Source organism: Poeciliopsis prolifica, unplaced genomic scaffold (genome assembly GCF_027474105.1).
Source record: "Poeciliopsis prolifica strain line A6 unplaced genomic scaffold, Auburn_PproV2 SCAFFOLD003, whole genome shotgun sequence".
In the NCBI taxonomy this organism is placed as follows: Eukaryota; Metazoa; Chordata; class Actinopteri; order Cyprinodontiformes; family Poeciliidae; genus Poeciliopsis; species Poeciliopsis prolifica.
In genome coordinates, this window is record NW_026562378.1 from 14,017,457 (window position 1) to 14,032,500 (window position 15,044).

The 15,044-nt window shown below is 35.7% G+C and overlaps 1 protein-coding gene across 1 annotated transcript; it reads left to right on the top strand.

Annotated features, from left to right (window-relative positions):
- Positions 1-115: 115 nt before the first annotated feature.
- LOC129358430 (inter-alpha-trypsin inhibitor heavy chain H3-like) lies at positions 116-12,835 on the top strand. The gene is made up of 20 exons (XM_055027480.1): positions 116-273; positions 879-1,039; positions 1,184-1,288; positions 1,422-1,584; positions 1,675-1,779; positions 2,534-2,662; positions 2,793-2,909; positions 2,996-3,164; positions 3,362-3,472; positions 4,275-4,456; positions 4,564-4,743; positions 4,822-4,946; positions 5,598-5,764; positions 7,098-7,136; positions 8,469-8,846; positions 10,038-10,145; positions 10,273-10,438; positions 11,473-11,621; positions 11,814-11,901; positions 11,973-12,835. The coding sequence occupies exons 1-20, from the start codon at positions 202-204 to the stop codon at positions 12,058-12,060; spliced, it is 2,802 nt and encodes a 933-aa protein (XP_054883455.1). The 5' UTR covers positions 116-201; the 3' UTR covers positions 12,061-12,835.
- Positions 12,836-15,044: the final 2,209 nt, after the last annotated feature.

Consider the following 15,044-nt stretch of genomic DNA (forward strand, 5'->3'; position numbering starts at 1 on the left):
AAAGGTTATACACATAACAGGATTGCGTCAGATTTCTGTTGACTGAGTGGAGGAGATTGGGTGGAGTTTCAGTGTGTGGGTATGTCTTTGTTTTTTTGTTTTTCTATATGATTTGGATTTTAAGACGTGCACACACAAGAACTCACTTTGAGTTTATCGGAAGGATTCAGCTGGTTCTGTTTGAATCTGCTCCGAGACACTATGGGGAGCGACGTGGAGCAGCTCGTCCTCTTTGGGTTTCTGCTAGCTTTGGCTGCTGCACAACCAACGAAGGTATAGTAACAACAGGACAGAGAAACACTATGCCAAAAAGCAGAATGCATGGATTACCTGTTTAAATGCTAATTGTTTTTGTAAAAATTTAACTGTGGGTCATGATCTCTGCCTTAGACAAACAACAACAGGTCAAGTTAGGGAATGTTCTCTCTGTGGTTAATATTATTTGTATCTTTGTTTTGTTCTGTGTATATATTCGGTCATAATTTATTTAGTTATCATTGCACTGAAACTTGTTTTTGCTCATGAAACTTTAGTATTAGAAGACATCTGAAAACCTTCTGAAATTGTCCAGTTAAATGTATCAGTAAATGAGAAAAAAGTGATGCAAATAAATGGTACTTTATTTTGCAGTGTAAGTATTAATTCAGTAATTCAATTCACAATGTGAGTACACACAGACTGTGATTAAGACACAACAGAAAATTATTTTGCATTTGGCATAGTACCTTCTTTATCTGTTAAGCAGGTCATTTGTCTAAACAATTATATTTTACCTATTAATGCTTTGATTTATGATCAGTGCCTGATTGGCAATAAGCCATTAAAATCTGAATTGTAATATTATTATCATTACTGTTATGCTTTCTGGGTTCATGCAGGATGACTGGGACATTTACAGCTTTCACATCAACTCCACTGTTAGCAGTCGATATGCCACCACTGTAATCACCAGCCGTGTGGCCAACCGTTTGAACGAATCAAAAGAAATTGCCTTTCATGTTGAGATTCCCAAGAATGCCTTCATTAGTAAATTCAGGATGTAAGTTAATGGAATCTTATTACATCAACATCTAATAATGTATTTGTTTTACTCTTGCTTCAATGTTAGACAAAGCATTTTATGCAGAATTTAAGACAGAACAGTGTGCAGAACTTAAGCAAAAACCCTTTTTGGGGTCTGCAGGATGATGGATGAGGAAGTGTTTGATGGAGTTGTGAAATCTAAGGAACGAGCTCAGCAGCAGTACAACCAGGCTGTGCGTCTTGGACAAAGTGCTGGGATCGTCAGGTATAAGCTTATGGATTGATTGATTTACTTACAGGACTAAATTTGATGCCATTTCTGTCTTTTTACAGTTTCCACAACTAAATAAGTTCTATTCAAATTTTTGGAACTTCATGCGCTGATTATTTTTTATTAGCTCTGTTGGGAGAACCATGGAGGAATTTAAAACCTCTGTAACTGTGGCGGCCCACAAAAAGGTCACCTTTGAACTCACCTATGAGGAGCTGCTGAAGCGAACCCACGGCAAATACGAGCTGCAGATCCACGCTCGACCCATGAAGCTTGTCAAAGACTTCAAGGTTTGTTCATTATCCATAAGAACTTTCCCTGATAACTGCAGTTTCCTTTGTATGATCTTCTGTATTCCTTTGTATTTTTCTGACATCTAGGTGGACGTGCATATTCATGAGAAAGCAGGGATCAGTTTCATTGATGTGAAAGGAGGACTGAGCACCCTGGCTAATGCTATCACCAAAACACATGCAGACAAACAGGTACAGCTGGTTCTGATGGTATGTGTAAATCTATCCACAGTCTAGACGTTTGGGAAAGTAAAAGCATAAATACAAAGTGTTCCGTAAAATACTTATTACAGAAGTACAACGTGACTTTTATGTCAACGCCACACATATACAACAAAAATACAATCAGGTATGCAAGCATGGCTTCAAGAATATTGGTAATATTTGATTTAGAAACTAAATCAAATCAAACAACAAAACCCAGAGACCATGAAAATCACTGTAAATCTAAAATATTCCAACATTTGGCTTATCTTTGACTAGGAAATACATATTTTCAAACTGGAAGGAACAACTTTACTTCATTGCTTGAATTTATCGCTATTGAGCTCCAGACTGGGCTGGTTAACTGTTAGACGATTCTTTGTTTAATCAGAGCTTATCCTGAATTAGGTCACAAGCTCTGTTGAACTTGATTTAAAGCTGCACTTACTATCAGAGGCGTTTCTACTCTCTAACTGGAGGTGATTTGGATGATGGCCTCTCCTAAAGGCTGCAGGACGCTGACCTTCAAGAACTGAAGTGTGACACACTTTCAGCTGTTACAAAACTGCTGACAAAAAGATTTCACCTTTCATTGTGTGATTGTGGTTCAGTAATTATGATGCTTATTTTAAACGAACTGATAAATCAACATTTTAACTAAAGCAGTAGTAGAAATATAATTAAATTAAAATCATAATGTTTAAAGTGTGCAACATCAGATTTGTCTTTTCTTTTCTTCCAGGCGTCGGTGTTCTTCCATCCAACTGTGGAACAACAGGAAACTTGTGAGAGGTGTGGAAAACAAGGTTTGAATGGAGATCTGGTCATTGTTTATGACGTCAACCAAGACAGCGGACTGGGAGACATCAAGGTCAAATTTTATCCACAAAATTATTTTTTATTACATTTTACATTCAAAGCTATTCGCTATATGAGCCAAATTCTTATTCTTTTTTTCATCAAACTTTTCCAAACTTTTGTTTTTATTTACTTACTATTAGATTTCAGACGGTTACTTTGTCCATCACTTTGCTCCGTCTAACCTTCCCCGAATACCAAAAAATGTCGTCTTTGTTATCGACAGAAGTAGCTCAATGCATGGCAGAAAAATAGAACAGGTAAAGTATTTATACATCTCTTTTTTATGTGATTTGTCGCTTAAGAGAACTCCACTGTAAATATTTTGAATGTGTCTCTGTCTCAGACCCGAACGGCTTTGATCCACATTTTAAATGACCTGGCAGAAGGCGACTTCTTTGGTATCATCAGTTTTGATGATGCCATATTTCACTGGAATAGAGAACTTGTTCCAGCCACTGCTTCAAATGTGGAGAGGGCTAAGGAGTTTGCACGGAATATTTTTGAAAGAGGAGGTATGACCTTTCACTAAATATGAATAATGCAAGGCTGTACAGTTGTGCAGTTAGTAGCACAGCTGCTTTTCTGAAAAAAAAAAAAACCCAGCCTGAGGTGGGTGAGTGGATAGATGGGTCCACTTAATGAGGTGATGGATGAATAATGTGACATTTTGCTTGATGATGGCAGAGAAACATAATTTCTTCTTTCTCAGCTACAAACATCAATGAAGCAGTGTTGGAAGGAGCTCGCATGCTGAATGAACAAAGGAGGGAAGGCTCAGCTTCCATCCTGATATTTCTCACAGATGGAGACCCTACAGCAGGTTAGACAAAAATAATACAACATGAAATAAATGTTTAACCAGCAGACTTCACAGTGTGTTAATGCTAAAGATGACAAGCCAACTCCCTCGAAGAGAATAATCAGTAATCTTAACAGAACAATTATGTCCTATCTACTGTGAATATTGTAATATAAAAGTGGGTGTGTGATCTCTACATCAGGGCAGTAGGTTTATAGATCAGCGTCGGATATTTGTAGATGCCTACAAACAGGGTCTATGGTTATTCTAACAAACAGGGATAAGAACAGCTGCAGTATTTATTCTCTTTCCATAGGTTAGAAGTGAAAGTACATGAACAATTAAAGGGCTGTCCTAATATTTTTGACTATATTATAGCATATTTTGTTATCTATGCAATTTATTTGTCTTTCCTGAAACAATTAAATCTCAGTTCTAAAATGGTCTCTCTAAAAGATCCCAGACGTAGATTTTCCAGTTCTTTTACATGGTATTTTACTGCATCTTGCATCTTGATCTGTCATAACATTCTTTAACTTAAATGCAAACAGTTTCTAACATTATTCATGCATAATCTTTGTCAAATAATAAAATAGTCATAATTTCTTATCATTTCCTTGTTGATGTCTGTGTGAGTTCAGTCCCCCTGTAATCGTTATTACAATGTTGTTTACAAGGTTTTACATAGATATTTATTTAAAACCTGTATATATTTATATTACAGGTATGCTATATATACCTATATGTTTATCCCACCTTCAGATGCTAACTTTGATTGTTTAGAAAATTTGAGCCTAACTTACCCTGTATTCTGTTCTTTCAGGAGAAACTAACTTAGAAAAAATACAGTCAAATGTCAGAGAAGCTATTGCAGAAAAGTTTCCTCTCTACTGCCTTGGTTTTGGCTCTGATGTCAATTTTGAGTTTTTGGAGAAAATGTCGCTGCAGAACAATGGTGTGGCAAGACGGATTTATGAAGACTCTGATGCCGATTTACAGCTCAAGGTATCCTCCTCCATTTCACCCGTTATCCTTATGCCAAATCATTTACTTTGTTTTTACATTTAAAATTCATTCTGTATTAATTCCACATCAAACCGTGTATTCAACAGGGTTTCTATGAAGAAGTGGCCACTCCTTTGTTAACAGACGTGACAATGATCTATGTGGGTGGGTCCAATCTAACCCAGACAAATTTCAGTCGGTATTACAACGGTTCTGAGATTGTTGTAGCCGGTGAGGTCACCGACAACAACATTGAAACCTTCACTCCGCAAGTCGTGGCTTACTCAGTAAGGATCAGCCCACAGCACACAATTACACTGTCCTACAAAGCTAAGACGACCATTAATACTTAATATTTCTGACAGACCAACAGAAGAGTGACATTTTCTAAGACAAGTAGTTCTACGGATCGTCCCAGTGAAACAGTGAGTGAAAACCTTCTGCAGAGGGTTTGGGCCTACCTCACGGTGAAACAGCTTCTGGACAGACAGTAAGTGAGACATATCTCCTCCTCTGTTCTTATTTTGGTTATTTGTTCTAATATTGGAATCAGGATTCAGTTTCAGTTTATTTAAGTGTTTACTGTTAAAGAGGTGAAAAGTGAAAGAATAAATAAACGACGATGAAATTGTAACTGACTGAAATTATGTAAAATAATCTGTTTTAAATATAATACAGTTGCTTTAAGCGTTGTCTATGAGACTTAGAAACTGGTATGAGATGCATATGGACTGACAGTAGATGATTAGTATTTATTGCTGATTGATACTTTAGAAATGCTATAAATACATTAAGAGCAGAAAATCAGTGGTTTTACTTCATGTGAAGGCAAAATGCCATTTAACTTGTAATTCAAAATTAACTAATGAGCGGTGAGATTTTTTTCACATCACCAATAAAAAGCTCTGAAATTTTTATCATTTTTATCATCTTTAGCACAATCCTAAAATATTTTCAAAGGGAAAACATTTTATTTCAGTTAAAGGAAATGTATATATTGTGAAAAAATGTGTTGCAAGGACCTTTACTCTTTGTTATTCTGTTCAACTTTTAATTTAAACAATTTTGCATAAAAGTGGCCTCTGATGTTTTTGCTGCACTTTATGATGATGTCTAATTATGACAAGATGCTGTGATACAGGCTGCTGTTATTGGGACCTGAGAAAGAGAAAGTGAATAAAGAGGCGTTGGAGTTGTCCCTGAAGTACAGCTTTGTTACCCCGCTCACATCCATGGTGGTCACCAAGCCTCAGGGGGAGGAGTCCGTCCTCAGCAAACCCAAAGAGGGTGAGACACCACAGCTCGAAGGTTGTGCATTGTGTCTGAATCTAAACAAGTATAGTTCTTTTTCTGTTATCTTTTTTATGTTTTTTTCCAGATATGATAAGGGATGGTTTGCAATGTTTAACACAGTCATTGACTAACAGTAAGCTGATAATCTGGAGTCCAAACCAATTCAGTACATTCATCTGAATGCAGTGAAGTTATGTAACATGGCTGTGCTTTTATATTGTGCAAATATCAGGAATATTGTTATTTTGGACATTAACAGGTTTGGGTTAAAGCCACAAGGAGTTTAATATTTAAAGTCCTCTTGGATACAAAAACAGTAGCTACACAAACATTACTGCAGATAGCACCTCGATTTGTTCAGGTATCTCCCAACATGTCATTCTATGTTGCAAGAACAAGCTGACAAAAATTAAGTAAAATCATTTAATTTATTTGACTTGAAACAGGTAAAACTATTTAGAAAAATTCAAATTGAAAGCCATTAGTAATGCTGCTGTGAAACAGCAACAGCTGCCAGTGACCTTTCAAATTAAAAACTTTATTTATGTCTATACAACATCATGAACATAAACGTAAAACATCACCTAGTGCAATAGGAGTGCTCACCTAAATAATTACAATCAGGTGATAAAAGCAAACTCCTGACAAATTGTATTTCAAACATAAACATAAAATGGCCTAATTTAGTGAGTAATATAACAGAATGAACAGGGATACTGTTTAGGAAATCTTGTGCAGGTTTGTGGTTAACCACAACAAATATTTAGAAATTGTTACAAGTAAAACCACAATGTTGTTACTGTTTACAACTAAAATCAATGTTGAAATCACTGAGAAATATCAAGATTGATCTTTTCTGATAACTTAAACAATGGAGGAGGGTTTACTCAAATTGTCATCAGGTGTTCATTATCCAGCTCTGAAATAACAGACGGACAAGGTAAAATCATCAAGAATCTAGATTTTATACAAGATACTTCAAGAAGCTTAAACGATGCACAACCAGAACTACCATGAGTAGGTGTTGGTAACCTAGAACTACTTTCTCTTTTGCCTGAGATCAGTCCCGTCTACAGAAAGTCTGTTCAGGCTAAGCCGATTTCTGATTTGATTCAGGTGACAGTTATTATTTGTGAGAGATAATGTCTGCTTTAAAAACAGTCATGATCAAAAACAGTCAGTCCCACAGAGCTGCTGCTCTTGGACACTGCTGACCGTGACCTGTTACTGAAGATCTGTTGTTCTCAGTATTCATTATTTTCCAGTTCTTTTTGGTGACTTTGGTGCGATAGTTTCTAATGGATATAAATGAAAATCATTTTAATATCCTAATCCATTTTTTTCACAGGAGCTGCGGCATCTGTTTCCAGATTTTCTCATGTTCCTGGTGGGTTAAGTACAGTCCATGTGAATGTTGGAAGCAACAAAACAGAACTTTATTATGAGCTAAAAGACCAAATTTAGGTTTAAATCAATCAAAATTTTAATAAAGACTTTAAACATTATTTGAACAACTTTAAATGATCCAATTTACTTTATTTAAATTTATATAGTCAGCTTCCCTGTTTTGTCTTTTGACTTCATGTCCCTATTTCCAGATAACATTTTAATTTACTTTTTAATTCTGAAAATATCTTTCAATGTTAAGTAAAAGGGTGTCAGTTCTCAAATCTATTTATTTTTCTTCAACTTTAAAAGCAAATTTTCATAAATATTCTAAGAAAAGATCATGTTTTGCTTTTTCATTCTTTAAATAGGTCTTAATGCAATAGCAAAAACATACATGACTCCCAAAAGTTTGGAGTCACCTTTTAATCGCCTTATTTTTTTATATTAAATTTTCTTCAGTTAAAATAACATTCAATTATTTAAAAATACAGTATAGGCACTGTTAATGGGGTAAATGACTATGAGAGCAGGAAATGCCTGTTTTTGTTTTTATAATATCTTCACAGATGTGCAATATGAGCACAATATGAATTCTTAATACACATAAATTCTTCATATGTGTTTGCTCAGCACAGTACTAATATATTACTGGCTTTCAGGTCAGATGATACAGTATCTGGGGCCTGGGGCAGGATCCTCTTCAATGGACCCCCATTCATTGCACTTTGTAGCTAGTGGAAAATTAGTTAACATTTACCTTGTAAAACAGATTATTGATGCATTCTGTCTCAGTTTTTCTCGTTCCAGTTTCTATCATCCTTTCTTTTTTTCCTGTTGGCTCCTTACTTTTGATTTCTTTGTTGCCATCTATACTTTCATTGTCAATCATTGGAGGTGTAGCATTGGAGGAAAATCTTACCTTTACAGGAAAATTGTTTATCTGCCATCTACCGTCTGGCAGAAAACATTTAAGACTCAACGTAAACATTTTCTTAAACATTAAAATTAACTGTTAAAGAAAATGTTTCATTTAAACATTTTTTCATTTTATCATTGCAAAACTCCTATGCTTATTCCAAGTCCATCCAAGCATCACTAACTTCTTATCAGGATCTTTTTTAGTTGTAGTTTTCTTCCCACTTTGCGTAATTTGGCCATGATTCCTGCAGTGCAAATGTAAGGAAGAGAAAAAAGAACTTCCCCAAAAAACCACCCTATTAAATCAGTGAAAATTATACCTTTATTACTATTTTTCTAAGAATTTTTGACAGACTGTTGAGCTTTATAGTAATACTTGGTCCTCAAGCTCGTCCTGGTTTTGGTCCTGCAGGTTCTGCTGGTTTTGGTGCTCCACCTCCTCTTGGTTTTGGTCCTCCAGTTTTTGCTGGTTTTCGTCCTCCACCTCCTCCTGGTTTTAGTTGTCGAGGTTCTGCTGGTTTTCGTCCTCCACCTCCTCCTGGTTTTGGTCGTCCAGGTTCTGCTGGTTTTCATCCTCCACCTCCTCCTGGTTTTGGAGGACTAGCTCTTCCTGGAGAAGCAGGAAGAATTGGAGAACCAGATCTTCCTGGTTTTGGTCCTCCAGGTTCTGCTGGTTTTGGTCCTCCAGGTTCTGCTGGTTTTGGTCCTCCAGGTCCTCCTGGTTTTGGTCCTTCAGGTCCTTCAGGTCCTTCAGGTCCTTCAGGTCCTTCAGGTCCTTCTGGTCCTTCTGGTGGGTATGGTATGAATGCCATGAAGTTAAAAAAAATGATTGACATTATTTAGAATGTCTTTGATAGTTTCCAGATAAAACAACAATAAAATCATGACAGAAAATGCAAGAAATCCAAATCCCGACATGGGAAAAGTTTTATTTTCAACTCTTTGATTTTGATCATCACCAAGTCTTTAGGTTCCTTCGAGAAGAAAAGCATCAATTGCTGATGATCAGTTGAATTTTCTGGTTTTCCAGAAATGCATGTTAGTGGCACACATGTCACATATATTAGCTCTGTTTTAAACACCAAACAAAATGTACTACTGTTTACTGATAAACTCAATTTTAGCATCTGTAGTTGTATTTTCTGAAGAGAAAAATGTACCAATCAGATAGACAAAAGGCAAATGATACTTTTCTTGTGTTGCAAGTTTTTTGCATTTTTTTCAGAATTTCACTTTGTAAGAACTTGATCAATGTACAAAATGACATTTACATTATGACAAGTAAGAACATTTCCGTCATTATTTTCAAAGAATATATTGCTCCAAAACACCTTATCAGTGTGTATTACATTATGATGTCGATCATGGCATTCAGTATTGAGAAATGGTTAAAAATATACTTATAGTCAGTTGTCCAAAAAGAAGAAAGTAGATAGAAATAGTTTATGTGTAAGCTTGAGTGTGAATTTGCCAAAATTACCTTTCAGCTTTTTGTCAAACTTCCACTGCATGTAAGATCCTAAGTGAGAATGTAGTGGAGCAACAGGAAATGCAACACAAGTGTGAAGTGAAAGAAAATAAACACAAATAAATTTGCCAGTCAGAAGGTTGTGGAGATGCTTAAAGAAGGGTTAGGTTATAACACAATGTAGGAACACTGAGCTATCGAGCCAAATGGAATTGGCAAAAAATTCACTCCAGATGTGCAAATCTAGTAGAAACATATACTCAGATATCCTGGAAAAGCATCAACTTAGACAGGGCTAATTATGAAGGAGCATCACAATTTCAGATTTGCAAAATAAATAAATAGAAAATCATGTATGAATTTTCTTTCACCTCACAGTCATGTATGGAGCTGTGAGAAAATATCACATCAGATCACAAAGCACGTTGAGGAATGTGGTAGTAATGTGACAAAATGTGGAAAAGCTCGGGAAGCTCACAGATTTGTTTAACGTTCTCTCTGTCTCCCTATCAGCCCATGTCAGACACCGATTCCTGATCAAAAATGAGAATCACTCTGCCGCCCTTTGCTTTGAATTGCGTGGATCTCATGTTCTTAAACTTTTTCATCATCCCAGCAAGAGTGAGTGTCATTTATTTTTGCCAGCATGCACCTGAAGAATCTTTAACTGTCTCTGAGGTTTGAGTTTTCATTTTGTTGCTGGACTTGTGATTCAATGTTAACTTTCAGCTTATTTCTTTCAAATCAGGGATATACATAAATGGCGAGCTTAATCCAGTGACAAATGGGGGCTTCAAAAAAATGTTCATCCAAATTCAAAACCATTATTTGGACATCGACCCCGAGGGAGTCAGGGTCCTGAATGGAACGACTATGACCCGGCTCACTGGACAGAATCTCATCCAAGATGGAAGGTGACCATGAATGTACAAGTTTAAATGTTTTCAGAACCACAACTGGTGGTGTCCTTTAGATTAGCACAGCATTGTTTATGACTGACCCTGATCTTATTATAGGCATATCTGGTTTTTGCCAAAAACTCAACAATTGTATATATTTTTATCACAAAGCTGCAGATTGATGTGTTTATTGTTGTGAGCCCAGATTGGTCCAACTTACTGGTTATTAGCTGAAGCATCGGAACTTAATTTGGTAGAGCGGCTTAACTAAGATCCTAAATGAACATGTTTATTATTATACAGGATGTAGCTGGAAATGTCTCACCTTTAACATGTGAGAAAAAGGACAAGAAGTGAACAGGGCGAATGATAAGAATAATACAGCAGAGCAGTCAGAGTGTTGGACTATGTAGTACAGAGTAAAGAGTCAAGTATGGGAGGGTGGAGGACTAGAGGAAATGAGGAGCCTATGGCCTGCATGATGAGGCTTTGATTGACAAACTAAGAGGTGTCATAAGGAGAAAGAGCAGGAAGTAACTCAAGATGTAACGTATAGCCAGATTACAACGTACACAAAGATACACAGCAGATAGAAATAGCATTAAGATCCCAGCAGTCAAAATGCAATTAAAGACCATTTTACATTTCATGTCTCTCTGAGCGAGCGCTCTGTTGCTTTGTGTTTTTGTCATGGATAAGAATCATGCTTGTGGTTTTATCAAATAATCTTAATTCATTTATCTATATTGTTCTCAACTATAAATTTAAAGCAAGAAAGTTTTTATTGGTAATTCTGATTTAAAATATAAGAGATTAAAATCCCTGATCAAACTAAACTATGAATGAACTCTTGTTGCTATACATCAATCTTACATAACCACATTTCCATACCAGACAATATAAAAACCTCCTTTCATTGGTTGTAATGTTTCATATAGGATATATGGAAAGCATGCATGCCTTGGGTTTCATCCCCACTTTTTTGAAGGTGTAGGAAGGAAAAGCACCCAAACGTAAGAGCTGGTTGTGATTTTCTCTTCCTCTTCTAGTTTTACAGTGACTGTTCGAGGTCAAGAAACAGATGTTTTAGCAGAAGACTTGCACATCGTTGTCTTAGTTCATCAGAGGGACGGCAACAAATTCCTTTGGCCTGTTTTAAAAAAGAGACCGTCTGCCAGCAACATTGATGGGATTCTAGGTGAGAATGTTTTCCCTTCTGTGTCAAATACTAATTTTTGTTTTGTTTAATAACATTTTTTTTCCAGCTGTTAATTTTATAAATGTTTCCTGCCATTTGGCTCTTTGAAATTACACCCCTGTAAATTTTTCATGATGCTTAAAGTGCCAAAGTTTTGACAACCTTGTGTTATTTTTGTTCTGGTTTTTGTAGCTTCGATACCAGCTAATTTTACGGTAGTATCACAACCACACCTACCATTACTGAAGATCCCAGGCAGATTTGATAGACAGGTGTTCAGGTAAGTTATTTTTAAATGTATCTATTAGAGCAACAATCAGACTGTGTTTAAACTCCTGTTTTATTTTTCAGTTCATTAGCAACTGACTACAGTGTTCCCTCTCCTGTGACTGTGCAGTGCTGGTTCACAACGATTCCTCCGGCTTTTTATGTTATATAACCGTTCAATGGATGAATTCAGTTCAGATCAGCTTATTTTGATAAATAATGTCGAACATTATTTTAAAAATAACCAAGATGTGAAGCAAGAAGTACCAAAAACATTACAGTCTTGTTTTTTTATTGGTTAGACAGTGCAATGAAGAATATTGAATTTGTGTTATTATCGACCCCATAAATGACAAAAAGAAATTTGAAAATTTCTAAAACATTACTAAAATGTAAAGGCTGATCGGGTCTGGTGGTGTGAGGTCTTGGGACAATCGAACAGTATGTTTTTTTCAATAGTTTGATATCATGTAATTATGTTTCAGCCTCTTATTTTGAAGTATGAAAGGAAGTAGTTCTTAATTTGCTGTTTAATGTTGAAAGACTTTTTACTATTTGGCAATCAGCACATTTCATTTATTTATTTGAAATGATTTGTAAAGAAAAACTAAAGTCAGAGAGAAAAGATACAAGGATTTGTTGGCACTGTGAGATAATGTGCCTGTTTAACCAATAAAGATGCTAAAATTAGCTTCTGTTTCAAAGGTTCTTGAATTTCTTAAAGGCTATTTCTTTACAAGTCTTTAATGCATTTGATAATTGGTTCAACATCTGTAATTCTTACACATGAAAAATGAGACCTTGATAAGCCAGAACATAAAAACATTTCACAGTTGAAGACACTTTTGCTCTGTGATCTGTGTATATGTTGATTTATTTTTGGGGGGGCATCACAAACACTTGATAATTTAAAGAGCATGACATCTGCCTTATTAAATTTGAAAAATAATTGTATTGTGTGAGTCTAAGTCATTTTAAACACACTTTGTTCATGTTTGGTAAATAAAACAAATATGGTTATTATTAGTTTTCAGTGTTCATGAAATGGAGAAACTAAAATATTGGCTGATTAGGGCTTTCATCCACATTTCTTTCTCTGGAGCAGAGGATATAATCTGACATATATGAAATAAAACATGAGATTGATAGAATTATTTGGGCTGAAAAAAATTGTTACATATAAGAAAAATACCAAATCGTGAAGTCAGTGTGAAACCAAACCATATGCATTTTAAAACATTTATTTCTTCCGTCTCATCTTGACTTTTTCCTCCAGAAGGTGGCATCATGGCTCTGTTTATATATCACAGTCTGTGTTGACTGTGATGCATAAAAGACAGACTGTTTATATACCACAGTATATAACGACTTTATAGAAGAATTATATAATTTTATAAAAGTATATACAATGGAGAGGAAATGAATAGATATTCCTATACACGAAATATATTACGATATTATTGTAATAACCTATTTAGTCAAATAATAAGGGGTCAAAGAACAACGCAGAACATAAAATCTAGCAACTACTTAAAAAATAAATAACTAAAGACAACTGAGCTCAAACTTTCATGTTGGCTCTTTATTTTTATGTAGAATTGTATTTTCTGATTTTGCTAATTGTTTTTTTCCCCCATGTTTACAAACCACTAATCTTTTTTTGATCACTGATAAATGTCTTTTGCTAAAAGCAGCATAGACTTTAAAGCAGTGGTCTCAAATTTCTCAGCGATCGGTATCCTGCAACTTTTAGATGTTCAACACTGGAAGAGCTCAGTAGAGTTTGAATACATCCATCTCACCATTTAATTCGAGAGATGACACATCTAAACATTGCAGAACTCTGGACCTTGAGAACTGTAGTTTGAAACCACTGCTTTAATTTGTGGCTTTATAGATGCGTTTTGTTTTTAAGACCTGATTTTTAACATGGTGTTTATCATTCTTCATTGTTGTTCTTAAACCTCTTCACTGTCTCAGCAGGGATCAACACTGAGTATCTTTCTGTCAATAAAAAATAAACCTCTTGATGCCCATGTTTGAGATTTGCATATTCATGCCCAGATTTATGAATTTGAATTTTAACTTTTATTTGGTCCTTTGGTGCTGGAGTTTTTAATCGGCAGTGAGCTGGATTTAGTAACAATCAGTGGTTTAAAAAGATTGCAATCCACGCTAGAACAAACTAACATGTTTTGATTGTCACGCAAAGGACACATTATTATGCACCACCAAACATTCACTGCCTGGAGGCAACCAGTTTGACTTTGTCAATTACTGTGCAGGATCCTGATGCAAAGCTTTGTTTAGTCAACCAGTCAGGGCAGTCAGATGACACATGAGCAACAAACATTCCTTAACCCAGAGAAGCAACAAATGTAATGCCTGAAAGCTCTGAATTCAAAATATCTATTGATTCAGTTGTAACTTCTAAAAATCCAAAATCTTGCGAAAGTTCCCACTGACTCTTGCACAACGAAGAAACACTCGTAGACTGAAATGAGGCTTCTTACGTAAAATGTGACTGATCAGGTCTGAACTGTAATTTAGTCTGGGAGAATGTGAAACACCCATTTCTGTTACTGACATCAATCACTACATAGATTATTCCTGTCAAAAAGGATTGACTCACAGAGAGCTTTGATCTCTTTACACCAGCTAATAAAGCTTTTATCATGCTGAAATACCGTGAAGTTGAGGTGGGTCTGGCATCCGGGCAGGCTAATAGAACATTTGGACCCTGTGGATTATAATAGTTGGCCATTGACCTATCTAGTAATTTCTTTGACATTTGGTACAGGCTTGGTATTTCATTTTTAAATGAGAATGCAAATGATTATTAAAGAAGTATTTCAACATTATCAACCTTGTGCATTTCATAATATTCGTTACCAAAGCGGTGCAAGGTCCACCCTGATATTTTGCACACAGCTAAATGGTTGCTATGGGAGATTAAAGGATTTCTCAAACATGCATGAAAAAATCAAGGCAACACTCCATGTATGTTTATTGGTGACGGAACAACATTATAGGTTGATGTAAAACTCAAAAAAGTCAATTTTACACTTCAGCATAACAAGGCATTTTGAACAATTTCATGCGCCCATGTGGTTGGGCGCATGAAATTTGGGTGGAAAAATTTAACTGGCCTGTATG

Excerpts from the sequence above, each read along its gene's own strand:
- LOC129358430 (XM_055027480.1), top strand. The coding sequence starts at position 202 with ATGGGGAGCGACGTGGAGCAGCTCGTCCTCTTTGGGTTTCTGCTAGCT. Across the intron at positions 2,910-2,995 it reads ATGGCAGAAAAATAGAACAG|ACCCGAACGGCTTTGATCCA; the intron begins GTAAAGTATTTA and ends TCTCTGTCTCAG. Across the intron at positions 3,473-4,274 it reads AGATGGAGACCCTACAGCAG|GAGAAACTAACTTAGAAAAA; the intron begins GTTAGACAAAAA and ends CTGTTCTTTCAG.